The sequence below is a fragment of the Chlorocebus sabaeus genome, chromosome 8, assembly GCF_047675955.1.
Source record: "Chlorocebus sabaeus isolate Y175 chromosome 8, mChlSab1.0.hap1, whole genome shotgun sequence".
NCBI lineage: Eukaryota > Metazoa > Chordata > Mammalia > Primates > Cercopithecidae > Chlorocebus > Chlorocebus sabaeus.
The window spans coordinates 102,454,209-102,479,346 of NC_132911.1; the positions used below are offsets into that span (position 1 = coordinate 102,454,209).

General features: G+C 36.0%; 1 protein-coding gene across 2 annotated transcripts in view; it reads right to left on the bottom strand.

Moving 5' to 3' along the window:
* STK3 (serine/threonine kinase 3) overlaps window positions 1-25,138 on the bottom strand; it is a 332,625-nt gene that overhangs the window by 230,937 nt on the left and 76,550 nt on the right. For both annotated transcript variants that reach the window (XM_008001185.3, XM_038000245.2), the window contains 2 exons: window positions 4,743-4,907; window positions 3,983-4,150 (listed from right to left, as the gene is read on the bottom strand). In XM_008001185.3, the coding sequence (XP_007999376.2) occupies window positions 3,983-4,150; window positions 4,743-4,907 (333 nt within the window). The remainder of the gene's footprint in view (window positions 1-3,982; window positions 4,151-4,742; window positions 4,908-25,138) is intronic.

A 25,138-nucleotide genomic window follows, 5' to 3' on the forward strand; every position in this document is an offset into this window, starting at 1 on the left:
AATAACTTGTGGCCACTTAAAGAGAAGCAACTCCATTCTAAACTATCCAAGCTTGAGGCATCTCTTTTTGCCCCTAATTTTTGCTGTCCTAAGCAAGACTACTTTACAAACAGGCCTGGGGCCTAAACATGGTAAAAGGCTGAGAAAATGACTGGGAAACCAAATCCCAGTTCACTCAGTCTAGAAGGCAGCACCACTGTTCTGGAGTGTTCCTAATTATATACATCTAGTGGGCAAGCATAGTGGAAAGGGCTAGAACTCTGAGGATGACTGCAAGGCATTTCAGAAAGACTGGATAGAATCCTCACTCCAATCAGACAATATCACCAGTGGTTGGGCACCCCGTTGTATATGGAGGCTGGGGAAACTCACCCACCATATCCTAACTTTGTCTCTAACTTTATTCTAGATAGCCATTTATATGTAGTAAATTGTATCATTTACTTACATTAAAATAACTATCAGTTTTTTTGTCTGTATCAGTTGTGGGGTCTTCGTGTCAATCATATCTTTGTCTCACTGTGGCAACTTTATAGATTATTGATTATATCATTAGCCTATATGGCTACCAAAAAATGGCTGGAAAATAAAACATTAAAAATTGAAATCTGTCCATATTTCCTGCTACTCTGGAAAACTTGTCTTATTTTTGTTAGCTGCTCCTCCACTTGTACAGAGTTGGAATATTAATGCAGAGGATATTTCTTTGGTGTCTAGGCAAAAACACCCATAAAACTGGGTTCATATCTCAGCTCTGCCACTAACAAGTTATGTCATCTTAACAAATAACATAATCTTATCCATTTCATCCAATCCACCCAATGGAGGATAAAATATTTATTTCACAAAGTTACTACAGTACAAAAAAATGTTGGCTAAAAAAGAAAACTTCAGTATTTCACTCACTTACCATAGTCTCATATCCTCCCAGCTTTCTCATATCTTAACTACCACTTTATCTCCTCTCTAACCTCCTGAGATTTCGGATTTAATCTGTTTAGGGTAGGGCTCCCCAGATGACTGCTATGCAGCAAGCATGGAGAACACTATCTATTCTTCGATCGCCCCATTTTCTTACACTCTTTCTTTTCTTTCCAGACTGTGTTCTGTTAGTAACTCCTGAACTGTCTCTCAGCAGCATGCTTAAATTCCCTGAAGCCCCATCCCTCCAAGACACTCATTCATTAAAACCCAAACCCTCCATATCAAAGCCATAATGCACTCTACTGCACAGCAGAGCACATACCACAGGAAGGCCCACAAACCAGGATTAATTACACTATAATTTCTCAATTACCAATTTTAGCTGGGCCCTCAACAATTTTTTTTCTCTATTGGACAGCTCTTTCTTTCATTTCCCTCACTATACCCCCCACCAAATTACTGTAAACCTTGATGAAACAGTAAGGGTTATTAATTTTTTTTAATTTCTACACTTGAATATGTATTTTTTTAATATTCTACATTGACAAAATGGAAAATATGCATAAAGCACTTCCCCACATATCAAAGAACAACAATAATCTGAAAAAAAGCAGTTGTGTGACTGAGCTACAAGCTAAATAAACTACAAGGCTCTTTTCAAAGAACATCATTTTTACTTGAAGAATAACAGAAAACTAAGGCTACACAGACTTGGGTATTTGACAGACATTTTCTCAAAAATAAACCAAGTGAACCTGTCACTTCAAGGAAAACAAAAGGTAGTGCTTGTTACCAGTGATAAAACTGTATCTGTTACATGATCTTAACAGCTTCCAATACTTGTAGTTCAATACTCTAATTTGTAAGACAGCTCACAAACACAAGAAAAGTTAAATAATGATATCATTTAAATAGAAAATAAACTATATTACGTTTGGAAATGCACAAGATAACACTTGATTAACTCTCTAAAGAACTGGACTGTCAAGAAATTGCCTATATACAAAATATGAGGAAAAAGAGAAATTTACTTGGGCAATAGTTGTCAAGAATGGCTCTATACAGGCATAAAATCCAAGTTGGGACTTGAAAAATTGGTAGGATTTAGATTTAAAAAAAAAAAAAAAAGTGAGCAAGACATCCTAGGAAGTTTGCAATATATATATACATATTTTTTTTCTAAGAGAAATACTATTTTCAGGTATATTTTTAATAATGTATAATGTATTCATTCAAACTCTCAGGTAATATAAGATCCTTAAAGGGAGAGGCCACATATTACAAATCTCTGCTATCTGAGCACAGGATCAAATTTAACAAGTTGAACTATTGGGTTGGAAAAATAAGATTTACACAGGGAAGAAGCAGAATAGCAATAATGGAAGTCCTAGGTTAAATCCCAGCTCTCAAAATTACCTAGGTTGTCTTGGGTAATTTAGTAAAACTCACTGATTCAAACTCAAATACGCCTACTTTGAGGATCACACTACAAACATCCTAACTAAAACAACCACAGATAACTAATGATCAGAGATGAAATACAGACTTTGTGTTCCTGTTTTTATGCTGACCTTGTTATTTTTCATGTTATTTTCAAACAACTGATGCTATTTTTATTTTTCATTTACCAAAAGGAATTTATATACACAAGGAAGAGGAAGATGGTACATATTGTATACTACTTATATATACTTATATACAATAAGTATACTACTTAATATACTATTGTATATTACTCAAAGAATTCTAGGTTGAGCACACTCCTGTTATCCCAGCACTTTGGGAAGCCGAGGTGGGTGGATCGCTTGAGCCCAGGAGTTGGAGACCAGCCTGGGCAACATGGCGACACACTGTCTCTACAAAAAATTGGTTGGTCATGGTGGTGCATACCTATAGCCCCAGCTACTCTGCAGGCTGAGGTGGGACAATCACCTGAGCCCAGGAGGTCAAGGCTCGAGTGAGCTATGATCGCACTACTACACTCCAGGCTGGGTGACAGAGTGAGACCCTGTCTCAAAAGAAAAATAATAATAATAGTCTCTCTTTAAAATGTTTCAATACAGCAGACAGATTTTCAAATATTTTCTGTATAATACACTGTTACCTATATTATCGAAATTGAAGCCACAATAGCATTATAATATCAGATGTAATTCTAATTTATTCTTCTTCAGATATTCTAAAATAATGTATTCTTCCTCTTCCTATCTATTTACTTCACATTCCTCCAGCCACCATGACATTATCTTCTCTTTTCTACAAATACACACATACATACACTCTTCCCCTCATTCCCACATCCTTATTGAGATAACTACAGCCACTAGAGGGCAATAAGTATACAAAGATAAATGTACTTATCTATGATGATGAACTTATCTATATGATTCACATAGTAATAAACCTAAAAAGTATATCATCACAAACCCTGAAACATAGGCAATTCGATTTGAATATGCAAGATATATATTTCAAACTCAAAAATTATCCTGCACAGGTCACAGAAGCATATAACGATGTTCAAAAAAGGAATTCCATCTTCTCAATAAGCATTCATTTAAAAAAATTAGCCGAATTCCTTTACATGTGCATAGTAATATTAGAAATTAGGATTGCTTAATACCATCCTCAGACCAAAGAAGAGAAAGGGAAGGAAAAAAAAAAAACACAGTAAGGTATACATTACAGAGTGGGTAAAAAAGTGAGAAATGATTACTTCAAACTCTTTCACTACCACAATCGAGAAAACAATAAACTGAAGAGCAAAGAGGATTTACCAACCCTTTCTTCTATTGAAAAGCAAGCAAAAATTTTACGGGTATATTTCTGGGGGAGGAGAACAGTGATGGTAGAGATATACAAAGCCTTCAGTTCTTTTCTCATAATTAAGAACACGGAAGAGAAGTTAAGAGTTACCAATCTTTAGGAGGTAATCTTACCATTTTTAAAAAGAATACATTTAAATGAACTTATTTAGTTTATATTTACTTACACTGACATTACAAAACTGCAACACTTATATAAGGCTAACATTTTCAGCAAACCATAATTTCCTTACCCTCATTGGATGTATATCAGCATAAGGAGGTTTTCCTTCAGCCATTTCTATGGAAGTAATGCCGAGGGACCAGATGTCGGCCACACAGTTATAGCCTATTTCTTGAATCACCTCAGGAGCCATCCAAAATGGAGTTCCTATTACAGTATTGCGTTTTGCCATTGTATCCTGCAATAACATTACATAGCCATAAATACTACTACAAAAGCACAAAGGAAATCTGTATGCCAAACATTCTTTAAAAAAATGTTGAAACCTCCAATGCCACAGATTACATCAGAAATTGACTATTTTGCTAAAATTTCAACTAGTTATGACATACTTAGGAATTTTGAATTCTGAAAATAACCAAGACTCCACAGGTAACTTATCCCCACTACCATCATTAAACACGGTCATTAAAGATAGTGCTATAATGATAAAAGCTACAGAAATGAGCTATGTAGCTTCCCTTTTAGAACATTTAAGCATTTCGATTACAAGATATATTTTCATATTCAATAAAAGCTACAGAAATGAGCTACGTAGTTTCCCTTTTAGAACATTTAAGCATTTCGATTACAAGATATATTTTCATATTCAATCACCCTAAATTATAAATTAAATAATACTCAAATTTGGCTCAATTATGGTTCTTTCTCCACAAAAATTAAAGTTACACATTTCTTTCCATTCCCCCTCAAAAAGTTATTGAAGTTTAGTTATAATCAAATCTGAACAAATTAGCCAAGTGTTTAGAAAATTATTAAAGTTAACTTACTGTTAACTGACCAGCCACTCCAAAATCTGCCAATTTTGCATGTCCTTCTGTATTGAGGAGAATATTTCCAGCTTTTATATCTCTGTGTATTTTTCTCATAAAATGCAAATATTCTAGTCCTTTCAATGTAGATTTAAGAATGGTTGCAATTTCATCTTCTGTTAACTGGAAAGAAATATTTTTTAAACCATAATTAAAATGCCATGTTAGATAAACTCTTACAAAAGAGCACTAGTAACAAGTATATCTTTCTGCGTGTGTGTGTGCTTTTTTAAGAGACCCCAGTCTGTTGCCCAGGCTACAGTGCAGTGGTGTGGTGATAGCTCACTGCAGCCTCAAATTCCTGGGCTCAAGTCATGCTCCCACCTCAGCTTCCCGAGTAGCTAGAACTATAGGCACATGCCACCCCAACAGGTTAACTTATTTTTACTTTTGTAGAGATGGGGGGGTCTCGCTATGTTGCCTGGGCTAGTCTTGAACTCCTTGCTTCAAACAATTCTCCTCCTCAGGAGGAGGAGAACAATTCTCAATTCAAACAATTCTCCTTCCTCAGCCTCCCAAAGTGCTGGGATTATAGGTGTGAGCCACCATGCCTAGCCACAAGTACTTCTTTCTAGTGACCACTAAACCTCCAGGAAAATGCTAAAGGGGTAAATAATCGAGAACCTCTTCTTCCCACAATACGCTTTGTTACTCCTATTACACATTTTACTAATGAAAGGATCATTAAATTTCTCTCTTTAAGATTATCAGTATCAGCAGGGCGTGGTGGCTCACAGTTGTAATCCCAACACTTTGGGAGGCCGAGGCGAGCAGATCACTTGAGGTCAGGAGTTCGAAACCAGCCTGGCCCACATGGTGAAACCTTGTCTCTACTAAAAATACAAAAATTAGCCAGGCGTGATGGCATGCACCTGTAATCCCAGCTACTCAAGAGGCTGAGGTAGGAGAGTCACTTGAACCCTCCCAGGTTCAAGTTCAAGGCAGAGGTTGTGGTGAGCTGAGATCACATCATTGCACGCCAGCCTGGGTGACACAGTGAGACTTCATCTCAAAAAAAAAAGAAAAAAAAAAAAAAAGATTATCAGTGTCATCAGTATCACTCCTAAAGCAAAGGACATATCTCAAGAATCAGCCTGATACAAGGAATCACTATTCCCACATCTTCTAACACTGGGGGGAGGCGGGGCACTATCACAGCTAATATCTGTTCTGAAAAAGTAAATTCAGATACTTCCCCTGAGATATTTCAGATTCTTGATGAAAATGAAACCAACAGCTAAAGGAAAGTAAATGAGGGAGGGGGGCTTGAAATGAATCTTCTGCGAGAAGCTCCTACAACAATGCCACTCCTAACCCTTCCAAGTCCTGGACTTCTGACCTAATATTGAGAACTCAGAAGAAAAAAATGTCAGAGAAAGATTAGGAAAATGGAAACACAAGCAAAGGTTATCAGAGGAAGGAAAAAGGGGAGAACACAGAATGCCAAGGAAGAGACGGATGGGGAAGAAAATCTTAACAGCTATAGCAGTAGAGCCACTGCTATCTGTACCAGGCAATATGCTAAGAGCTTTGCATGCATTCTCTCATTTATTCTTAAAACAATCTTGTAAGGTAGTGTGACATTATGAAATCATAAGAAATATTTGGTCTTTGTAGGTTCTTGGCACAAAATCTCCTAAGACCCTATGAATTGACTGAGTGAGTGAGAAGTTGAATCAAGATATTTTATCTTTGTTTTCTCACCCCTCTCACAAGAGTGAGAGGGGATGTCTTTTGTCATTCATAATAAGCTCCTTTCAACCATACCAGAATTTATACTGATCAGGTGACTCGTGGTAGGAGCCTACATAGCTTCAGGATGGGAAATGGTTGCCAAAAAAACCAACCAAGTGATTAGAAGTTTGGAAATTTCAGCCCAACCTCTGACTTACGGGAGGGCTGCAGGGAGAAAAGGGGTAGAGATTTAGTTTCGCACAAATGTCCAAAGACTTAATCAATCATGCCTATGTAATAGAACTAACCATAAAAACTCTAAATGATAGAGACTGCTCTCAAGCTTATATTCTATCTATAAGCAATGGGATAATTTGATAGAAAACAGGATAACACAGGAAAATGTCTGTGAAAATTGCTATGAGGACAATAATAGAGAGCTACTGATAGAGAATGACTGAGAAGCTACTTTAGACTGACATTCAAAAAGGCCCAAAAGACATTTTACTAAAGTCTAAATGATATAATGGGGCCAGCCATGTGAATGGCTATCTGGGAACATACATTCCACAAAAAGGGGAAAAAAAAAAAAAAAAGATTAAAATATCTTGATTCAACTTCTCAAATTTTCTACAACACTGAAGAAAAGAGAACACTTCCAATCTCATTTTAAGAGGCATTATTCTGATACCAAAGCCAGACAAAGTCACTACAAAACAACTACAGACTAATATCCCTGATGAACATTGATAGAAAAATCCTCAACAAAATACAGTGCACCCACTTCAACAGGATCTTAAAAGGTTATACACCATGACCAACTGGAAAGTATTCCTGGAATGCAAGAATGATTCAACATACAAACTCAAACAATGTAATACACCACCTTAACAGAATGGAGACGAAAACACATGATCATTTCAAATGAAAACAGAAAAAGCATTTGACTAAATTTAACTTTTAATAAAACACACAACTAATATGAATAGAAGGAAACTATCTCACCATAGTAAAAGCCATATATAAAAAACCCAAAGTAAACGTCATACTCAAAGCTATAAGACTGAAAGCTTTTCCTCAAAGATCAGGAACAATGCAAGGATGCTATTAGGTTGGTGCAAAAGTAATGGCAAAAACCGTAGTTACTTTTGCATCAACCTAATACTTCTGTTCCACATAGTACTGGAGGTTCTAGCCAGAGCAATTAGGCAAGAAAACCAAATAAAGGCATCCAAACTGGAAAAAAATAAGTAAAACTATCTCTGTTCACAGATGATATGATCATACATGTAGAAAACTCTAAAGCTTCCACAAAAAAATCTATTAGAAGTAATAAATAAATTCAACAAAGCAGCAGTATACAAAAATCAACCCATGAAAATCAGTTATATTTTTATACATTACCAATGAGCAATCTGAAAAAGAAACTACAAAAAAAAATCTGTTTACAATAGAAATAGAATTTCTTTATTTTAAAGAACAAAATACTTAGGAATTAATTTCACCAACGAGGTGAAATATCTGTACAATGAAAACTACAAAACACTGCTGAAAAAACAAATTTAAGACATTAATAAATAAAAACCTATCATAACTTCATAGATAAGAAAATTTAATGTTTTTAAGATGCCCATGCTACCCAAAGCAACCTACAGATTCAACACAATCCCTACCAAAATCCCAGTGATGTTTATTGCAGAAATAGAAAAACTTATCCTAAAATTTGTATGAAATCTCAAGGGGCCCCAAATAGCCAAAACAATACTGAAAATAGAAGAACAAAGCTATAAGTCTCATAGTTCCTGATTTCAAAACTTATTACAAAGCTATCGTAATCAAAACAATGTGGCACTGGCATAAACACAGACAGACGGATGGAACAGAATAGAAAACCCAGAAATAACCCTTGTATACATAATCAAATTATTTTCAACAAGAGTGTCAAGAACATTCAACAGGAAATGAATAGTATTTTCAACAAACAGTGCTGGCACAACTGGATACCCGTGTGCTAAAGAGTAAGTTGAACCCTTACCTAGCACCATACACAAAAATTAATTGAAAATGGATCAAAGACCTAAACATAAGACCTAAAACTATACTACTCTTGGGAAAAAATAAAACAGAGCAAAAACCTCATGATACCAGATTTGGCAATGGTTTATCAGATACAACCAAAAAGGCGCAGAGAACACAAGAATAAAACAGGCAAATTGTACTTCATGAAAATTTAAAAGAAAAAAAAAAACACGCATCCAAAGACAGTATCAACAGAGTAAAAAGACAACCCACAGAATGGGAGAAAATATTTACAAATTACATATCTAGTAAGACATTAACATACAGAATATAACATACAGAACTCCTAAAACTTAACAATAAAAAAATCAAATTCAAAAATGGGTAAAGGACTTGTATAGATATTTCTCCAAAGATATACAAATGGCCAAGAGGCAAGTGGAAAGATCCTCAACATCACTAATCATAAGAGAAATGTGAATCAAAAACATAATGAGATACCACTTCACACCCATTATGATGGCTATTATCAAAAGACAGAAAAGAAATGTTGGCGAAGTAGCAGAGAAATTGGAACCTTTGTGTATAGCTAATGGGAATGTAAAATGGTACAGCCTCTGTGGAAAACAGTATAAAGATTCCTTTAAAAGTTAAACATAAAATTACCTTATGACCCAGCAATTTCACTTTTGGGTAAATACTCAAAAGAACTAAATGCAGGGTCTCAAAGAGGTATTTTTGAACAAGTTTCACCTCGTGATGAGCGTACACCCATGTTCATAGCAGCAACATCCACAATGGCTAAAAAAGTGGGAGCAACCCAAATGTCATCTGACAGACAAATGAATAAGTAAAATGTGGTAGAAACATACAATTGAATTTTATACAGCCTTAAAAGGGAAGGCAGTTCTGCAATATGCTACAACATGGCTGAAGCTTGAGTACATTACGCTAAATGAAGTCAGTCACAAAAAAGACAACTAATGTATGATCCTGCTTATATGAAATACTCAGAGTTACCAAAATCATAGAGATAGACAGTAGAACAGTGGTTACTAGGGGCTGAAGTAGCAGAGAATGGAGAGTTAGTGCTTACTGGGTACAGAGTTTCAGTCTTACAAGATCAAAAGAGGGGGATGGATAATGGGGATAATTGCATAACTTTATAAATGTATTTAATGCCACTGAACTGCATACTTAAAAATGGCTAACATGGCAAATTTTGTTTATGTGTATCTTGGCACAATAAAAGTAAAACCGAGGGGGGAAAATGTCTTGATTCAAGAAAAAGCTCACCATATTTGAGTTGAATAAAGAAGGCTTAAGTTTAATGCACCAGGAGAAGACTAGCTTTAGATGAGATCTGAGAGACAGGCAAGGACCAGATCATATAAGGCTTTAGATAAGGAGTCTAGATTACCTGAAAATTCTGGTACTTCCAGGAATTTATTCTCTACCTCAGACTAGATGGTCTGACTTGACAGTGCAGAGAAAGCAAGCACCATACTCTAAAGCCACACCATCCAATAGAGTAACCACTAACCACACATGGCTCCTAAACATTTGAAATGTGGGTATTCTAATTTCAGATATGCTGTAAATGTAAAATATACACCAAAGATCAAGGCTTAATACAAAAAGAATCCAAGCTATTGTGTTAAAATTTACATATTGATTACCCAATAAATATTTACATATTATATTAGTAATATATTAATGTTGAACATATAAAATGTTAGTGTTTAATATAATAAGTATTAAATATGGTATTTCATATTATATTATATAATATTAATGTTTTATATTAATATGTCTGTTATATTATGAAAGTTAATTTCACTTTTTTTAATGTGGCCACTCAAAAATTTAAAATTATATGTGGCTTGTGTTTCTTGTGGACAGTACTGCACTAGAAAGGGTCCACAAGAATGCTTTGTGAACACTTTGTTTACTGATATATCCACAATGCCTGGAGCTACGCCTGGTGTACAGACAGCACTTGATAAATAATGAATGAATGGGTACAGACTTGTCGATACAAAAAGAAAGGAGACACCTTCATCTGATGTTCCCAGTCTTTCTAAGTTAGTGGTGTGCAGCCAAATGTGAGGGAGAGGGAGATAGGAGTGTTGTTTAGGGTCATCACAATGAACCACTACAGACGGTGGGCAAGGTGGTGGTGCTGTCATATGCACCTAAGTTTTCTCATCTGTCCTCATCCTCCACTCTTTCTATAAAGACTAAAAAGCTTGGGGTGTTAATAAAAGCAGCATCAGCCCATAAAATTGTGTCTTGTTTAGTTACTTCAGTACAGACCTTTCTAGTTACCTAGACTTCAATTTTTATCTCTTAACATTCAACTATTTCCAACCAACAAGTCACTAATTTTCTATTAACTCTGATTTGTTATCTCTGCTCCTGTACCCTATATTTCACTGCTCTACTAAAGAATGTTCAGAATTAAGTAAACTGACTGTACTTCAGGGTCTTAGGATCTGTCTGATTTCAATGCTATAAAGTCACTGGACAAATCCACAGCAAGACTAAAGGAGGATTTTCCAGGGATATTATACGAATTCATGAAATGTCTGGCTCTGCTCAATGACTTGAAAGGGTCATTCCAACTCTATGATTCTATGTTATCAAAGTATCTTCACGTAAAGGCAATCTTCACTAAATAAAATTCTCACTCATTTGGGCATCAATCTATGTGTTCATTCAGCAAATATACACTTGATTGGCTCTATCACTGCGCTGATACTGTTCAAGGTGTTGGGTGTACAGGGACACGGAAACTGATAATCCCAGTCCTAATGAAGCAGACAAGAATATCTGAGGGCATAACCTGAATTTGGCTCTGAACTGTTAAAGGTGGAGAGTGCAGATCTGAAGTTTATACAACCTCTCTTTCATTATGTTTTCCTCCCTTTGGTAATAAATCCCTCCCACTAATTCAGAGAGTCAGTGTCTTCTCATTTGCTTCATATCCTCCTCAATCAAAAAACGATGCAATATCTAGTCATTTATGCAAGTACATGAATAGAGCTTAATTTAAATTTATTTTAACAACCCAATTTAGTATTAAGGCTTAAAAGCAGTATCTGTACTTTAAGACTTTTAAATTCGATTATGAAATGAAAGGTTCCTATCCCTCAATAAAATCTCTTTAAACAACAATAAACAGGTGGAGAAGTATTTTCTAGAACATAAAGGCATAATGTTGTCTTAAATTTTTATATTTCTTTACAGTTTATAAAAACATTTTATGTGATTTCTCTACTCAAGTAAGCAGAAACACTTTATTATTATTCCTTTTAACAGATGAGGAAACAAATTCAGAGAAATTAAATGGACTACCGAATGTCATACAACTACTAAGTAGTAAACCCCACATTTCTTCAGTAATCAATATTACTTCCATCACACCACTGCCAGATGTCACAAACATAAATATATGAATTAGTCTAATATAAGAAAAATTAGGGATTTTGAGGCTTGTTCTAAGGGTGATATTCAAAATATCTGACAGTCATTAAAGCAAATGTCTAATCAGGACAGTTGCCAACCACAATACCAACCAATCAGAACAGCTACCAGTGGTAAACAACAGTAAGAATAGAAACCAGCCATAAATAGGCAGCAAAATGATCATACCTGAATATCAGGCAGAGTACCTGCCCCAGCTCAGCATTCAAATTTAAGTTATTTTAAATGGTATGCCAGCCAAACAAAACAAATACACCTGTTAATGAACTGTGGCAGTAAGCACACTCACCTGGCCTGAAGAGTAACCTTGAGTACATTAATGGGTGACTCTATAAGCATTTAATTGAAAACAGATACTTAATTCTACCAAAATAAATATATAAATCAATGATTTAAACATTTTAAAAATACTTAGAAGAAAACCAAAGTAAGTTTCAAATCACTAAGCAGGAAAGATAGTTTCTAATCAAAAAAAAGCAAAGAAAGAATTATAAGAACTTATTAGTTTTGTCTACACAAAAACTTAGAATACATAAGCTTAGAATACATATAAGGTTCTACATAACCTCAGAAAACTCAGAAAAATAGCCAGTTACGGTGGCACAGGCCTATCTATAGTCCCAGCTACTCAGGAGACTGAGGTGGGAGGATCACATGAGCCCAGGAGTTTGTTCAAGTCCAGGCTGGGCAACATAGTGAGGCCTTGTCTCTAAAAATAACTAAATAAATTTTTAAAAAGAAAAAAAAGTCATAGCAAGATATTAATGTATAGAATTATTTATTTAGAACATAAAGAGCTCATATAAATAAAACCTTCAGAAAAACAATAAAATCTCAATAAATAAACAGGCCAAAGAAATGAACATAAAATTCACAAAACTAAAAAAAGAGCTAATTAACATACATGGAAACTATTACACTGCACTAATTATCAAAGAAAAGCAAATTAAAACAATAAAGTATCAAATATAAAATTATCCCAGGGGTTACAATATTGCTGAGAATAACAGCACATATATAACCAGAATGTAAACCAGAGTATAAAAGTGACATAAAAATTCAGAAGTATTTTCCAAGAAACACTAGGTAACATTCAGCCACTGAAAAATCATTTACTGAGCACCTATTCTAGATTTAATTTTTTTTTAAATCTCTAACCTAACCTCATGGGGCTCCAATCTAGCAGGAAATACAGACTTAGAAACTCATAAACAATCATAAAACACTCTTTCAAAGTGAAACATACCCAAAAAGGAGTGCAATTAACTAGGAATAGAGAGAGGAAATGGCATTAAAATCAAGCTTTAAATAAAAAAAGTAGCTCCCTACCCAGAGAAAGGAAAGACTATTAATAGAGTAACTAATGAACTAAAGAACAGAAATATAACAATTATAAAATGGCACTCAGAAACCAAGTAAGGCCCAGTTTTCTTCCTTCCACTACAATGAGAAAAATGACAAAAAGTGATAGGCCAAATTTCATCCTTGTACCAAAATGGAGACAAATCTTAGCAAATTTGGAAGATAAATGTTTACTTGGTCTCTTTTAAATATCAATGGTGCCCAATGAACTTTGGACAAGAGAAATATCTGTATCAAGATTTAAGGCACTCTACAAGTATTGTGTGTCACTAATGGAAAAGGAGAAGAGTGGAAGGAAATAAGAACGTATATTTAGTGGACACCATATAGCAGGTTCTGATCTAGATGTTTGTATCATGCTTATTTCATGTCATTTGGATATCTGTTAACCTTTTTGTTATTAAAAAATAAAGAAGTTGACAGTCATTTTCCTAGATAGATGGAGTTTTGTTTTCAAATACTCTCTAGCTGTTTTAACAAATTTCATTTACATATAAACACAGCCAATTACCAAAAATAGCTAGATTTTTATTTGGCAACAAAGAGAGCTACTTCTTCCTATTATGACATAAAATTTAAAGCAGTATCTTTCTCATATCTTTAAGACTTTTCATGAGGCTGGATAGCTCCATACCCAACTATTTCAAAATGGTCAGATTTATATTGAAAACACCGAGGGGGAGAAAACACATGAGAGAGGATCTGCTTCATACAGAAGATAATGTAAGAATTCAGTTCCAAGATGGAAAAGCGTTAGATCCATTCTCAAATCACAGCTAACACTTCCTTCAGTGGTATCTGTTAAGAATCCCTTAAAACAAACAATCAAAAAAATCTGTGCAGCCATTGATTGGAACACGAAAAATTTTATCAACAGAGTACTTCATTTGTGGATTTAATTAAGTTATCCTCAATACATTACAGATTTAATTTCATTTAGGTCACTATACAAATGGTGCAATGTCATTTTTAAATCCCTTGAATCACATTTTATAGTCTGTTTTGTTGTATTTTTTTAAAGAAGGGTGGTAGAGAGATAATAAACTATGAATAAAATACTCAGCAATCAGGGATGAAAATAAGACATTTATAGCTGAGCTAATATATTAAAAGACGGAAGTCTACATCTGGTTTCAATTGGTATGAATTCACTGGCAAATTTAAGAAGAATTCCATTGTACAAAAACAAAAAGATGGTTTTGATAGGCTTTAGTCCTCTGGTTACTTTTGTTTCTATAGTCACATGATTAGTATAATAATATGATACGTTTAATATGTCACTGTGTATATGGTTTTGATAAAAATACACCCACCAACTTGTCTCAAGGGCACATGCACAAACGGTTTTAAAATACATATACTGCCTTAATGGTTTTGGAACAGTAAAATGAATTCAAGTGAGGTTTTAATTTCACACAAAATTATGAATTTTAATTTTCTAATAAGTCTTTCACAATCTTAGCTAAACTCCACCTTTTGGACATAATTATTTATGCATATAAAATGATGCATTAATTTTACATTTAATACCTATTAGATAGTAAGGATACAAAAAATTAGACATATGTCCCCCTTTCAAACGCCATAAATAGATAAGTATAGATACTTCATTTAAGTTTTACTTTCATAGGCACTTGCATAAGGTCTTAAAAACTGATCAAAACTCATCAGTGTAATCCTTACACAGTCTTTTAAGGCCTGGATCAAACTTTGCCTCTTTCAAGAAATCACCCTATATTCCTCAAGTCAGGATTAATCTATCCAGTGTTAACAATGGTGATAACAATAACAGCTTGCATTTATTGAGTTCTTACTATGTCAACCACTCCACAGGTTTCATTTCATTTAACACCCAAACAGAACTGTAGAAGGTAGGCACTAACAAGAATTCGCTAAAAGTCTGTTACATGATCCCTGTCTTCATGACACTCAGAATTTTGTGGGAAAGGAATAGGAACAATTAATTACAACACCAAGCGATGCCTGCAACAACAGGATTAGCAATAGGAGCACTCCAGGACAGCAGTTCTTAAAGCTGATTATGCATCAGAACCAGTACTCTTAAAATCCAAACCATCTAATACAACAACATTTAAGGCCCTGAATACAGTTCCTGCCAGCCTCAACCATCTACCTTACCATTCTACCACTCAGGAAAGACTTCATAGAGATGACTTTTGAGCTGAATCTAAAAGAGTGAACAAAGTTTATCAGGTGACCAAAGAGGGAAGGATGCATACGGCATGTGCAAAGGCACCGAGCATAAAAATACATAACGTGCATTACCAGTGAATAGTGTTTGAACATAATGTGTATGGGAAAATAGTGCAAAATGGGAAGTCAGATTAGGGCCAAATTGTTTTATACACCTACATATTTTTAAGTGGAAAGATGGCATGATCATATCTGAACTTTTAGGAAGAAAACTCTGACAGCAGGCTCTCAGAGACTAAAAGGAGGAAAACAGAAGTGGAGAATTTAATAATAAAATAATTTGTAAAAATAATAGGAGGAGGAGTAACAGGTCTATAACCTTGCTTAGAATCCTAAGAGAGACTGGTGTGGTGGAATTAATAGTGAACACCTTAAGTAAAATTACTCATAAGATGAAGAAGAGAGCATGCAGAGAAGCCAAAAGGCGCCGAAAGCAAAATCCATCTTTCCTACTTTAGGTAGGTCTTAAAGACTATCTAGAGTCTTTTCCCACAACTGAAAGTGCCTTAGCACTAAAGAATCATATGCTCAGTTAGCATCCTCTCAGTTCTCCCAAAAAATTGTTATAAAAAATGAACATGCCCTTTGGCTCAGTAATTCCATTTCATGTAACGCATCCAATGATCACAACACAAATACGCCAATACGTATGTACGAAAGTTCCCTGCAGCTTTGACTGTAGCAACAAAACATTAAAAAGTTAGAAGTCACTTTCATCCAGAAGACTGAAATAAATACATTCTGTTACACACACATAAGACCTATATGTACTGGTATGGGAAGGTATCTAAGATATCCCAGAAGTTGAAAACGAAAAATAGTAAGGTATAAAACATCACATATGGTATTAATCCCTTGGGTAAAACAAGATATACATATAAAGGTGGTGAAAGAATCCACAAGAAATTAACTGACATAACCTTAAGGAAGTAAAATTGAAGGGCAGATGTGAAGACATTAACTTCCTCTTTTGTACCCTTTTGTATTATTTGAAATTTTTACAATGTGCTTGTGTTTTTTTCTCTATAATTTATCTAATTAAAAGGAATGGAGCAGTTAAAAGTACACTCTAGTTAAAAGTGCAGATAATTATGCAATGCAATTTTAGAAGTTCTCCATATAAAACCGTTAAAATTAGAAATCTGCCATCCAAGGAACTAACTTTCCATTTCCTGGAAAATTAACTTACATATATTTCTTTATTTCCTAAGATTAAACAAAAGTAAGATAAGACACAATGATCTTTTAATATGTTTTTCTAACGCTGAAGAATATCCACTATTTCAAGAAACATCATACAATTTTTAAATCACCTGTGATTTAAAACTAAATTACCACTTTTTAAAGTTTTTACCTTAACAGTAAAAAGTGGCAATTTACATTTGTGTAGAACTTTACAGGTTACAGAGTCCTCTGACACTTAGCATGTTTTTTTTCCCACAAGAAAACACTGATGTAGGTAAAGCAAGTAATCTGATATTAGATCAATTTCAGGATTAGGAAACTGAAGCTGAGAGGAGTTACCCAATGTACCCAGGGTCACAGAGCTAATAAGTAACAATCCAAGTACTGAAGCTTGGTCTTCCTGCTCCACATCCAAAGGTCTTTCCACTAAACCACATCACTCCAAATAACCACTGTTACAGTGTGCTATGGGGTCAGGCTTCTGACAGGGAAGAAGGGCTCACTGCAGATCTGGTAATGACAGGCAGTCTGCCTGCAGAGGAATGTACAATATAAAAATAAAGTATATGAAGGTGGGCCTGACTGAGGAAAGGGAAATAGAACTGGGAGAAACGCCAAGAAGAATAGCAATAAAGGTGAAAACTGGGCAACTTACCAATAAGGGAAGCCAAGGAAATACTTTTGTAAACTTAATTTACTTAGCTAAGGTAGAAGGGATAGTCTATGGAGGGGACTATATTATAATGTGGAAAAATCATAAAGTGTTTATAATTCAATCAAAAGATTTAGAAAAGATGTAATGGAGCGTGACGTGTATGCTGTATTTAATCAGAGATTACAATGTGCCAGCACATGATTGCTATGAAAATTTTAATGGTCTAATCCCACAATGCATATCCTGTTAATGCGGTGGCTTGGAACTGTAAGAGGCAAGTGTGAAGTACACTCGGAACTCATTCTCACTTCATGGGACACCCCAAATAAGGAGCAAAAAGTATCACTTTCTACACAAAAGAACTCATTCTCCTTAGATTCTAGTATAGCACTGATCATTAGTACCCACTCAGAGTGAGAAAATCCTTGTAAGAAGGGGCCAGGGACACCAGAAATAACATCAGGCTCAAGCCATCCTGGATTAAAGGGAACCATGGGTCTTTCTACTGAGTACTTTTCAGGAAAATCCTTATAGCAAACATTTACTTCTGACCTAGCAGGAACAGGCTCAAGAAACATCAACCTTACTGTCCCTTACTGTGACAGAAGGAAAAAAGAGATGGGGACCCAAAAGCTTTGACTCAATGTCACTAGATACATCTTCCACAGTTTAAGATTCATTTTGTGAGCTATTTTAGAGTTTTTAAATTATTGTCTTTTATTCCTGGTGTGTTTTGCTTTTCAGTTTAGTAAATACATAGAAACATCTATTATTTTTTGCTAGTCTAGCACTCACTTGGCCTTCTCCTGCTAAACATATTCTGATTTCCCTTTAGGAAATCACTACTTCTCCATTCTCAGACCATGTATTTCTAGTAGTCAAGTCTACCCTAGCTCTGGATTTAACACATGACCTAAGTCTAAGTCCATTGCTAAATCACATTGTAATGGCCACAGTGATTTGCTCAGAGAAGGGCACAAGACCCACGCAGAGGCACAAGATTATCACTCTTTTCTGCTGGATTCTATATAGAAAGATATAACCCAGGGAACTGCTGGCAGACATCTCGTAACCGAGGGAAGAGTTTGTGTGAACGAGGCCAACAAAGAGGTATCAGAACAAAAACATGAATTCAAGTAATTCCTTTCACCCTGAATCAAGCCACGCACAAACTAACTTTGCAATGAGCGAGGGGTATGTGAACAAATAAATTCCCTCTTTGGCTTAAGCTGGCTTAGGCTGGGTTTTCTGTAACTTATAACCAAAAGTTGATTACTGATGCAGTAAACTTGAAGTAAATACCAAACAGGAGTTCTTGGAAAAGAGGTTTGTATAAAGCACAAACCACTGACTAACTCCAGAAATGCTAGAGGTTATTTCAGATGTGTAACAGCATTAGATGTCTGATCTATTTTCTATTTTCTGGCCCCCCAAAAAACGGATACAATAATTGGTGGCAAGAAAAGTAGAATAAGCATATCTTTTAAAAGGAACAAGCACAGTCATTTTTTTAAAGTCTCCTCCTGTTTTCCTACTGCCACCTTCCTTAGCTAATAAATGTTTGTCATTGTATTCATTTTCATTTGGATTTCTCATTTTACAGAACTCTCAGATGTTTCAGTTTCCATTCATTTTTATGACATACATGTTATCACCTCACACAATAGTTACCAAAACCCCTTACAGAAAAATCAATGGTTTCAAGAAACTTGGGTGAATATGTAGCAATTTCTGAAATACTTAAATCTCAAAAGTAATAGTTAAGCTTACATGTAAGATTTTATCTGATCATTCATCAAGCTTCATATTCCAACTTCTTAACAACCAAAATTTCTCCCTGCCCCCTCCTCCTCTCTTAGGATAAAGAATACATACATTAAACGGGGCTCCCAGGTATCCTGGATGAGGAAAATACTCTGGGAAAAACAGCATAGCAGCTCAGTTAACTCCCCCTACCCTCACAAATCTATTTCATTCCACCCCCAAAAAACAGAGACTTGAAAATATAAAATATCCAAGGTTATAAACGATAAAAAAGTTATGGAATTTGTCCAGAAAAAACACAAATCTTCTGTTCAACACAAAGTACATACATTAGGAAAAATAACTAGAATATTTTAACCTTTTTTATATACGAGAGGGCAGAGAGAGGTTGTCTTTCATGAAATCTGGATTGCACATGTCTGGCAAGGAAAAAAAAGATTAATAATCTATCACAAAGCCCCACAACTAGTGATTCAAAATGAAAGCTTTCACTACTTACACCATATGTAAATATATATATATATATACAAGCTGCTTATAATCCCTTGATCTGCAGAGAAAGAGAACTGATACTCTACTGTGAAAATGGTCAGTGGGTACACATTTTAAAATCCTTTCCCACATGAAAAGATTCCTGAGAAAGAGATCAGAAGACAACAGAAAAGCACTCAATATATATGGAGTTGTAAATCCAGTATGAACCAGTATCTATTACACAAAGGGGGAGCATGCCACAAAGTGATTAGGAAAGTCAAACATGAATTAGTCTAATAACACAAAGGCAAATATAAACCCCAAAGGGCACTTTATTGAACAGAAATCCACACGTATCAAAAATATGTCTATTACTAACAATGATATATCAAGCTTTTAAGCTCCAAATAAATCTTAATAATCATTAATGCGAACTTGATATGCCCTTACCAAGAAAAAAAAGTTTGAAGAAGCACTTAACATCAAGGCAAAACATACACATATTTTTAAAATATAACAAACCAAATGTTTACCATAAAGGCTATTACATGCAAGGTATTGATTCTAAGGGCACTTGGATAAAATATGCTAGTATATTTTGAATAGCCACTGCTTGATTCTTTTATTTATTTGGTTATTTACTTATTTGTTTGTTTATTGGGATGGAGTCTCACTCTGTCACCCATGCCGGAGGACAATGGCAAGATCTAGGCTCACTGCAACCTCTGCCTGCCTCCTGGGTTCAAGTGATTCTCATGCCTCGGTCTCCCAGTAGCTGGGATTACAGGCGCATGCCAACACGCCAGGCTAATTTTTGTACTTTTAGTAGAGATGGGGTTTCTCCATGTTGGCCGGGCTGGTCTCAAACTTCTGACCCCAAGAGATCTGCCTGCCTCAGCCTCCCAAAGTGCTGGGATTACAGGTGTGAGTCACCTCGCCCAGCCGCCACCATTTGATTCTGTTAAAGAAACTAGCCGGGCGCGGTGGCTCAAGCCTGTAATCCCAGCACTTTGGGAGGCCGAGACGGGCGGATCACGAGGTCACGAGATCAAGACCATCCTGGCTAACCCAGTGAAACCCCGTCTCTACTAAAAAAATACAAAAAAAACTAGCCGGGCAAGGTGGCGGGCCCTGTAGTCCCAGGTACTCGGGAGGCTGTGGCAGGAGAATGGCGTAAACCCGGGAGGCGGAGCTTGCAGTGAGCCGAGATCCGGCCACTGCACTCTAGCCTGGGCGACAGAGCCAGACTCCGTCTCAAAAAAAAAAAAGAAAAGAAAAAAGAAACTAACAGCGTACCTAAAAATGTGAGGTCTGTGTTATGGAATGTATGCTTTCTTCATTAACAACAATAATTCAAAGTACCAATGGTGACTACTAAGATTCTATCCTTGGTTCTTTAGTTCTCTGCATTCTTCTACCCAAATGCATCTGACAGATAATCATGTTCAAAACACAAAAGACACTTTTATCTAACTAAGTGAGATGACAGGATAAGGATGACAATGTCAAAAGCAAATATATATAGGGCCATTTATGTGCCAGGTGTTATTCTTTAAATGCATGTAATCTTCATAACAACTCATATCTTATCCCATATATCAGATGAAGAAATTAAGTCACAGAGAAGTTTAAAAACTTGCCCAAGTCCAGAGAGGTAGTATGCAGCAGAGCTAGGATTCAAATCCTGGCAGTCTGACTCCAGATTTCATGTTCTCAGCTCAATTCTAGTCTTCAGCTATAATTCCAATCCTTTCTTTCCATATGACTATTTAACCTCTGTATGTTTCCATTTCTCATCTGGAAAATGGGTCAATAATAGTTCTTACTTCATAAAGTTCTCCAATCTTTATGAGGATTAAATGCTATAATATACATAATATATTTAGAAAAGTACCTGGCACATAAAAGTAATACATGTCTGTTGTTATTTTATCTACCAAATGTCTGTCACTGGAGTTGAGAACCACTGTTCTAAAACTGTAACAATCAGTGAGAATTTAACAAGCAGAATAGTCTTAATGTGCCCTTTACAGTGGTAACTAAAGAAAACTGGACTTTCTCAACTATTTTCATTATGAAACAAGTTCACCACCAGCCTTCAAGAAAATATACAAATCATTTAAGAGTTGCTCTCTTCAGTCTGGAATTTCTTCTCCATTATTTAGTATTCCCTCACACCCACCCAAAATTACAGAAACAGATCTCATCCTGATAAAGGTATATAGTGAAAATGTCTCTTATATACTAAACTGAATGTTCACATAACTTTTAAGACATAAAACCTATGTGGCATTTTAGGCCGGGTGTGGTGGCTCACATCTGTAATCCCAGCACTTTGCGAGGCTGAGGTGGATGGATCAACTGAGGTCAGGAGTTCAAGACCAGCCTGGCCAACATGGTGAAACCCCATCTCTACTAAAAATATAAAAATTAGTCAGGCATGGTGGTGCATGCCTATAATCCCAGATACTTGGGAGACTGAGGCACAAGAACTGCTTGAACCTGGGAAGTGGAGGTTGCAGTAAGCCAAGATAGTGCCACTACACTCCAGCCTGAGCAACAGGGCAAGACTCCGCCTCAAAAAAAAAAAACAAAAAACAAAAAACAAACAAAAAAAACACCTGTGTGGTATTTTAATGTAATTCTCATCTATACAGCTGGATGCTGGGTACTCTTGAACCAGAATACTACGCCCAGAGTCTGGCTTCACGAAAGAGCTACAAAGTGTGAAGACTGAAAGAACTACAACCATCCTTTAACCCAGGGACTGACGCTGATTGACATTTAAATATGCTTCTATTAATAGTTTTCTGTTGTGACAACACTCTTGCACAGTCCCAATAAACAATTGTGCCAAGATTTCTCAAAAGTACAGAAGGAGGAGGAAAACCACTGGATAGATCCTAGAGTACATATTCAACAACAGATTATCAAATTACTCTTTGAAGTAGTTGTACTAATTTAAACTCCTAACAGTATGATAGCATATAGAGTATATATAAGGCACAGGTGAATATAATAAATTTGGAAGCATTTCTATGGACAGGGTCACAGCCAAGAGCAGACAATGAAGTGATCTATCAAGTAAACCCCAGAAGGACTTCCAGCTTAGTACCATAGGGTAGGGAGAGCAAGAGTGAAAGGGAGTTCACTTTTTCATGGAAGCTGAAAAGAAAATGGAACAACAGTTGGCTCCTTGTCCCCAGTCTGCCCCTACTCCCATGTACATGCAGATTACATGAATTCTGTCATTTATCCCCAGATCAAAAAAAAGGGGAAAGGGTTCCTCTCTGAAGAAATTCAGGGGACTGGGCACAGTGGCTCACGCCTGCAATTCCAGCACTTTGGGAGGCCGAGGTGGGCGGATCATGAGGTCAGGAGATGGAGACCATCCTGGCTAACACGGTGAAACCCCGTCTCTACTAAAAAAAAATGAGATGGGTGTGGTGGCAGGCGCCGTAGTCCCAGCTACTCGGGAGGCTGAGGCAGGAGAATGGCGTGAACCTGGGAGGCGGGGCTAGCAGTGAGCCGAGATGGCACCATGCACTCTAGCCTGGGAGACAGAGCGAGACTCCTTCTCAAAACAAAAAAAAAAGAAAGAAATTCAATAAAAACCTGTTGTAGGCCCTTTCCCTTAAAAGCTAGCTCCCAACCCATTCAACCTATTATGCCTGTCGGTCAAAAGGCATTGCTTACGGTGAGACCTGATCAGCCTTCCAGTCCCAAGGGCAAGACCAGAATAAATAAAACAAGGAAATCAATAACCCTAGAAGAAACAGAAATGATTCAGGAAACAGACAATAGCGTTTATTTTAAAAAACTTATTATTCTTAAAGCAATTTCAAAAGCTTTTCTATCCATGTCAGCATCAATATGTTATGAAAAAGGAATAAGTGTAAGCATTCTTTTAATTAAAATATAACTGCTGAAATAAAAAGTTCAGTTAGAAGAGTCAGAAAATAAAGCAAAATAAAGCACCCCACCTCCTCCAAAAGGCAAAAAGACATAAAGAGAGGAAAATCTAAGAGGAAAAACAAATTCAGGAGATTCAAGCTTTCAATAAAGAAAACAGAAATTTTCCAAAGCTGAAGACAGACAAGTGTTTATATATTAAAAGGAACTACTGAATGCCGAGCATAACTAATAAAAAGGACTCACATGTAGGCACATTCTTGTGAAATATCAGAAACACCAAGATAAAAAGTCCAGAAATTTCCAGAGGGGGAAAAAACCTACAAATAAATAAGACTCAGACAGCCATTATCAACACTAGATGTTAGAAAATAAATGGAGGAAAGTCTCAAAGCTCTGAGAGAAAATTATTTTGACTGTAAAATTCTACTTAGGCAATGGACCAAGTATAAAAGCAAAATAAAGACATTTTCAGATACGCAAAGGCTCAAACAATAATTGACCTCTTATTCTTGTATCATGAAGAAGACAGTTTAGGAAGAATACAAAACAAAGGTAAAAACCAAGAAAACAGGAAATATCCTTTTTTTAATGGTGGCACTAACCCAAGAGTCAAGTGAAAAGAAATTCTAAGGATACAGCTATAAAGCAGACCTCAAAGCAATGAGTCCACATTAGAACAAGAAATCAGGAAGCTCCAAAGAAAATCTCAAAGAAGAATCACATACATTCCAGGAAATAAATATACTGAGTAAGAAGCTCAAAGATACTACCAAAGCAATACAAGATGCATACATTGCTTTTCTCAAAATAACAAAAAAAAAGAAAAAACTCCCGGAAACAGAAAATTATATAACAACATGATCCTAATGGAGCCATCAACCTAAAATGTGGAAATGATTTTGAGTAATTAATTGATTAAGTGTGAGAAAAGTAAATCCATTTAGACAACATGCTGGGAACATTCTCCTTTGGGTAACCTAGGATATTTAGAGATAGAAATAAAATTTGAGCATATCATTGTTTCCTCTTCCAAGATGTTCTTTGCCCTCTCTTCTCTCCTCTCACTCGTTTATTCATTCATTCTTTCAATATTTACTGAGCACCCGTGCTAGGAGCTGAAGATAAAACAGTAAACAAAAAAAGAAAAATCCCTGCCCTTTTGAAGCTTATATTCAATAACTCCTACTCTTTCAAGAATCTGCTAATGCAGGAGTCTCCAATCCCTGGGTACTGGTGCATGGCCTGTTAGGAACTGGGCCACAGCAGGAGGTGAGTGGCGGGTGGGGGAGCATTACTGCCTGAGCTCCACCTCCTCCTGTCAGATCAGCAGCAGCATTAGATTCTCATAGGAGAACAAACCCTATTGTGAACTGCGCATGCAAGGAATCTAGGTTGTGCACTCCTTATGAGAATCTAATGCCTGATGACCTGAGCTGAACTGGTTTCATCCTGAAACTATCACCCCCAACCATAGAAAAATTGTCTTCCATGAAACCAGTCCCTGGTGCCAAAAAGGTCGAGGACCACTGTGCTAAGGGATTCTCTCACCAATGAAACTTTTTCTAAATTGTTAGGCTATGTGTGCCTCCTTTTTTCCTCCTAAAGA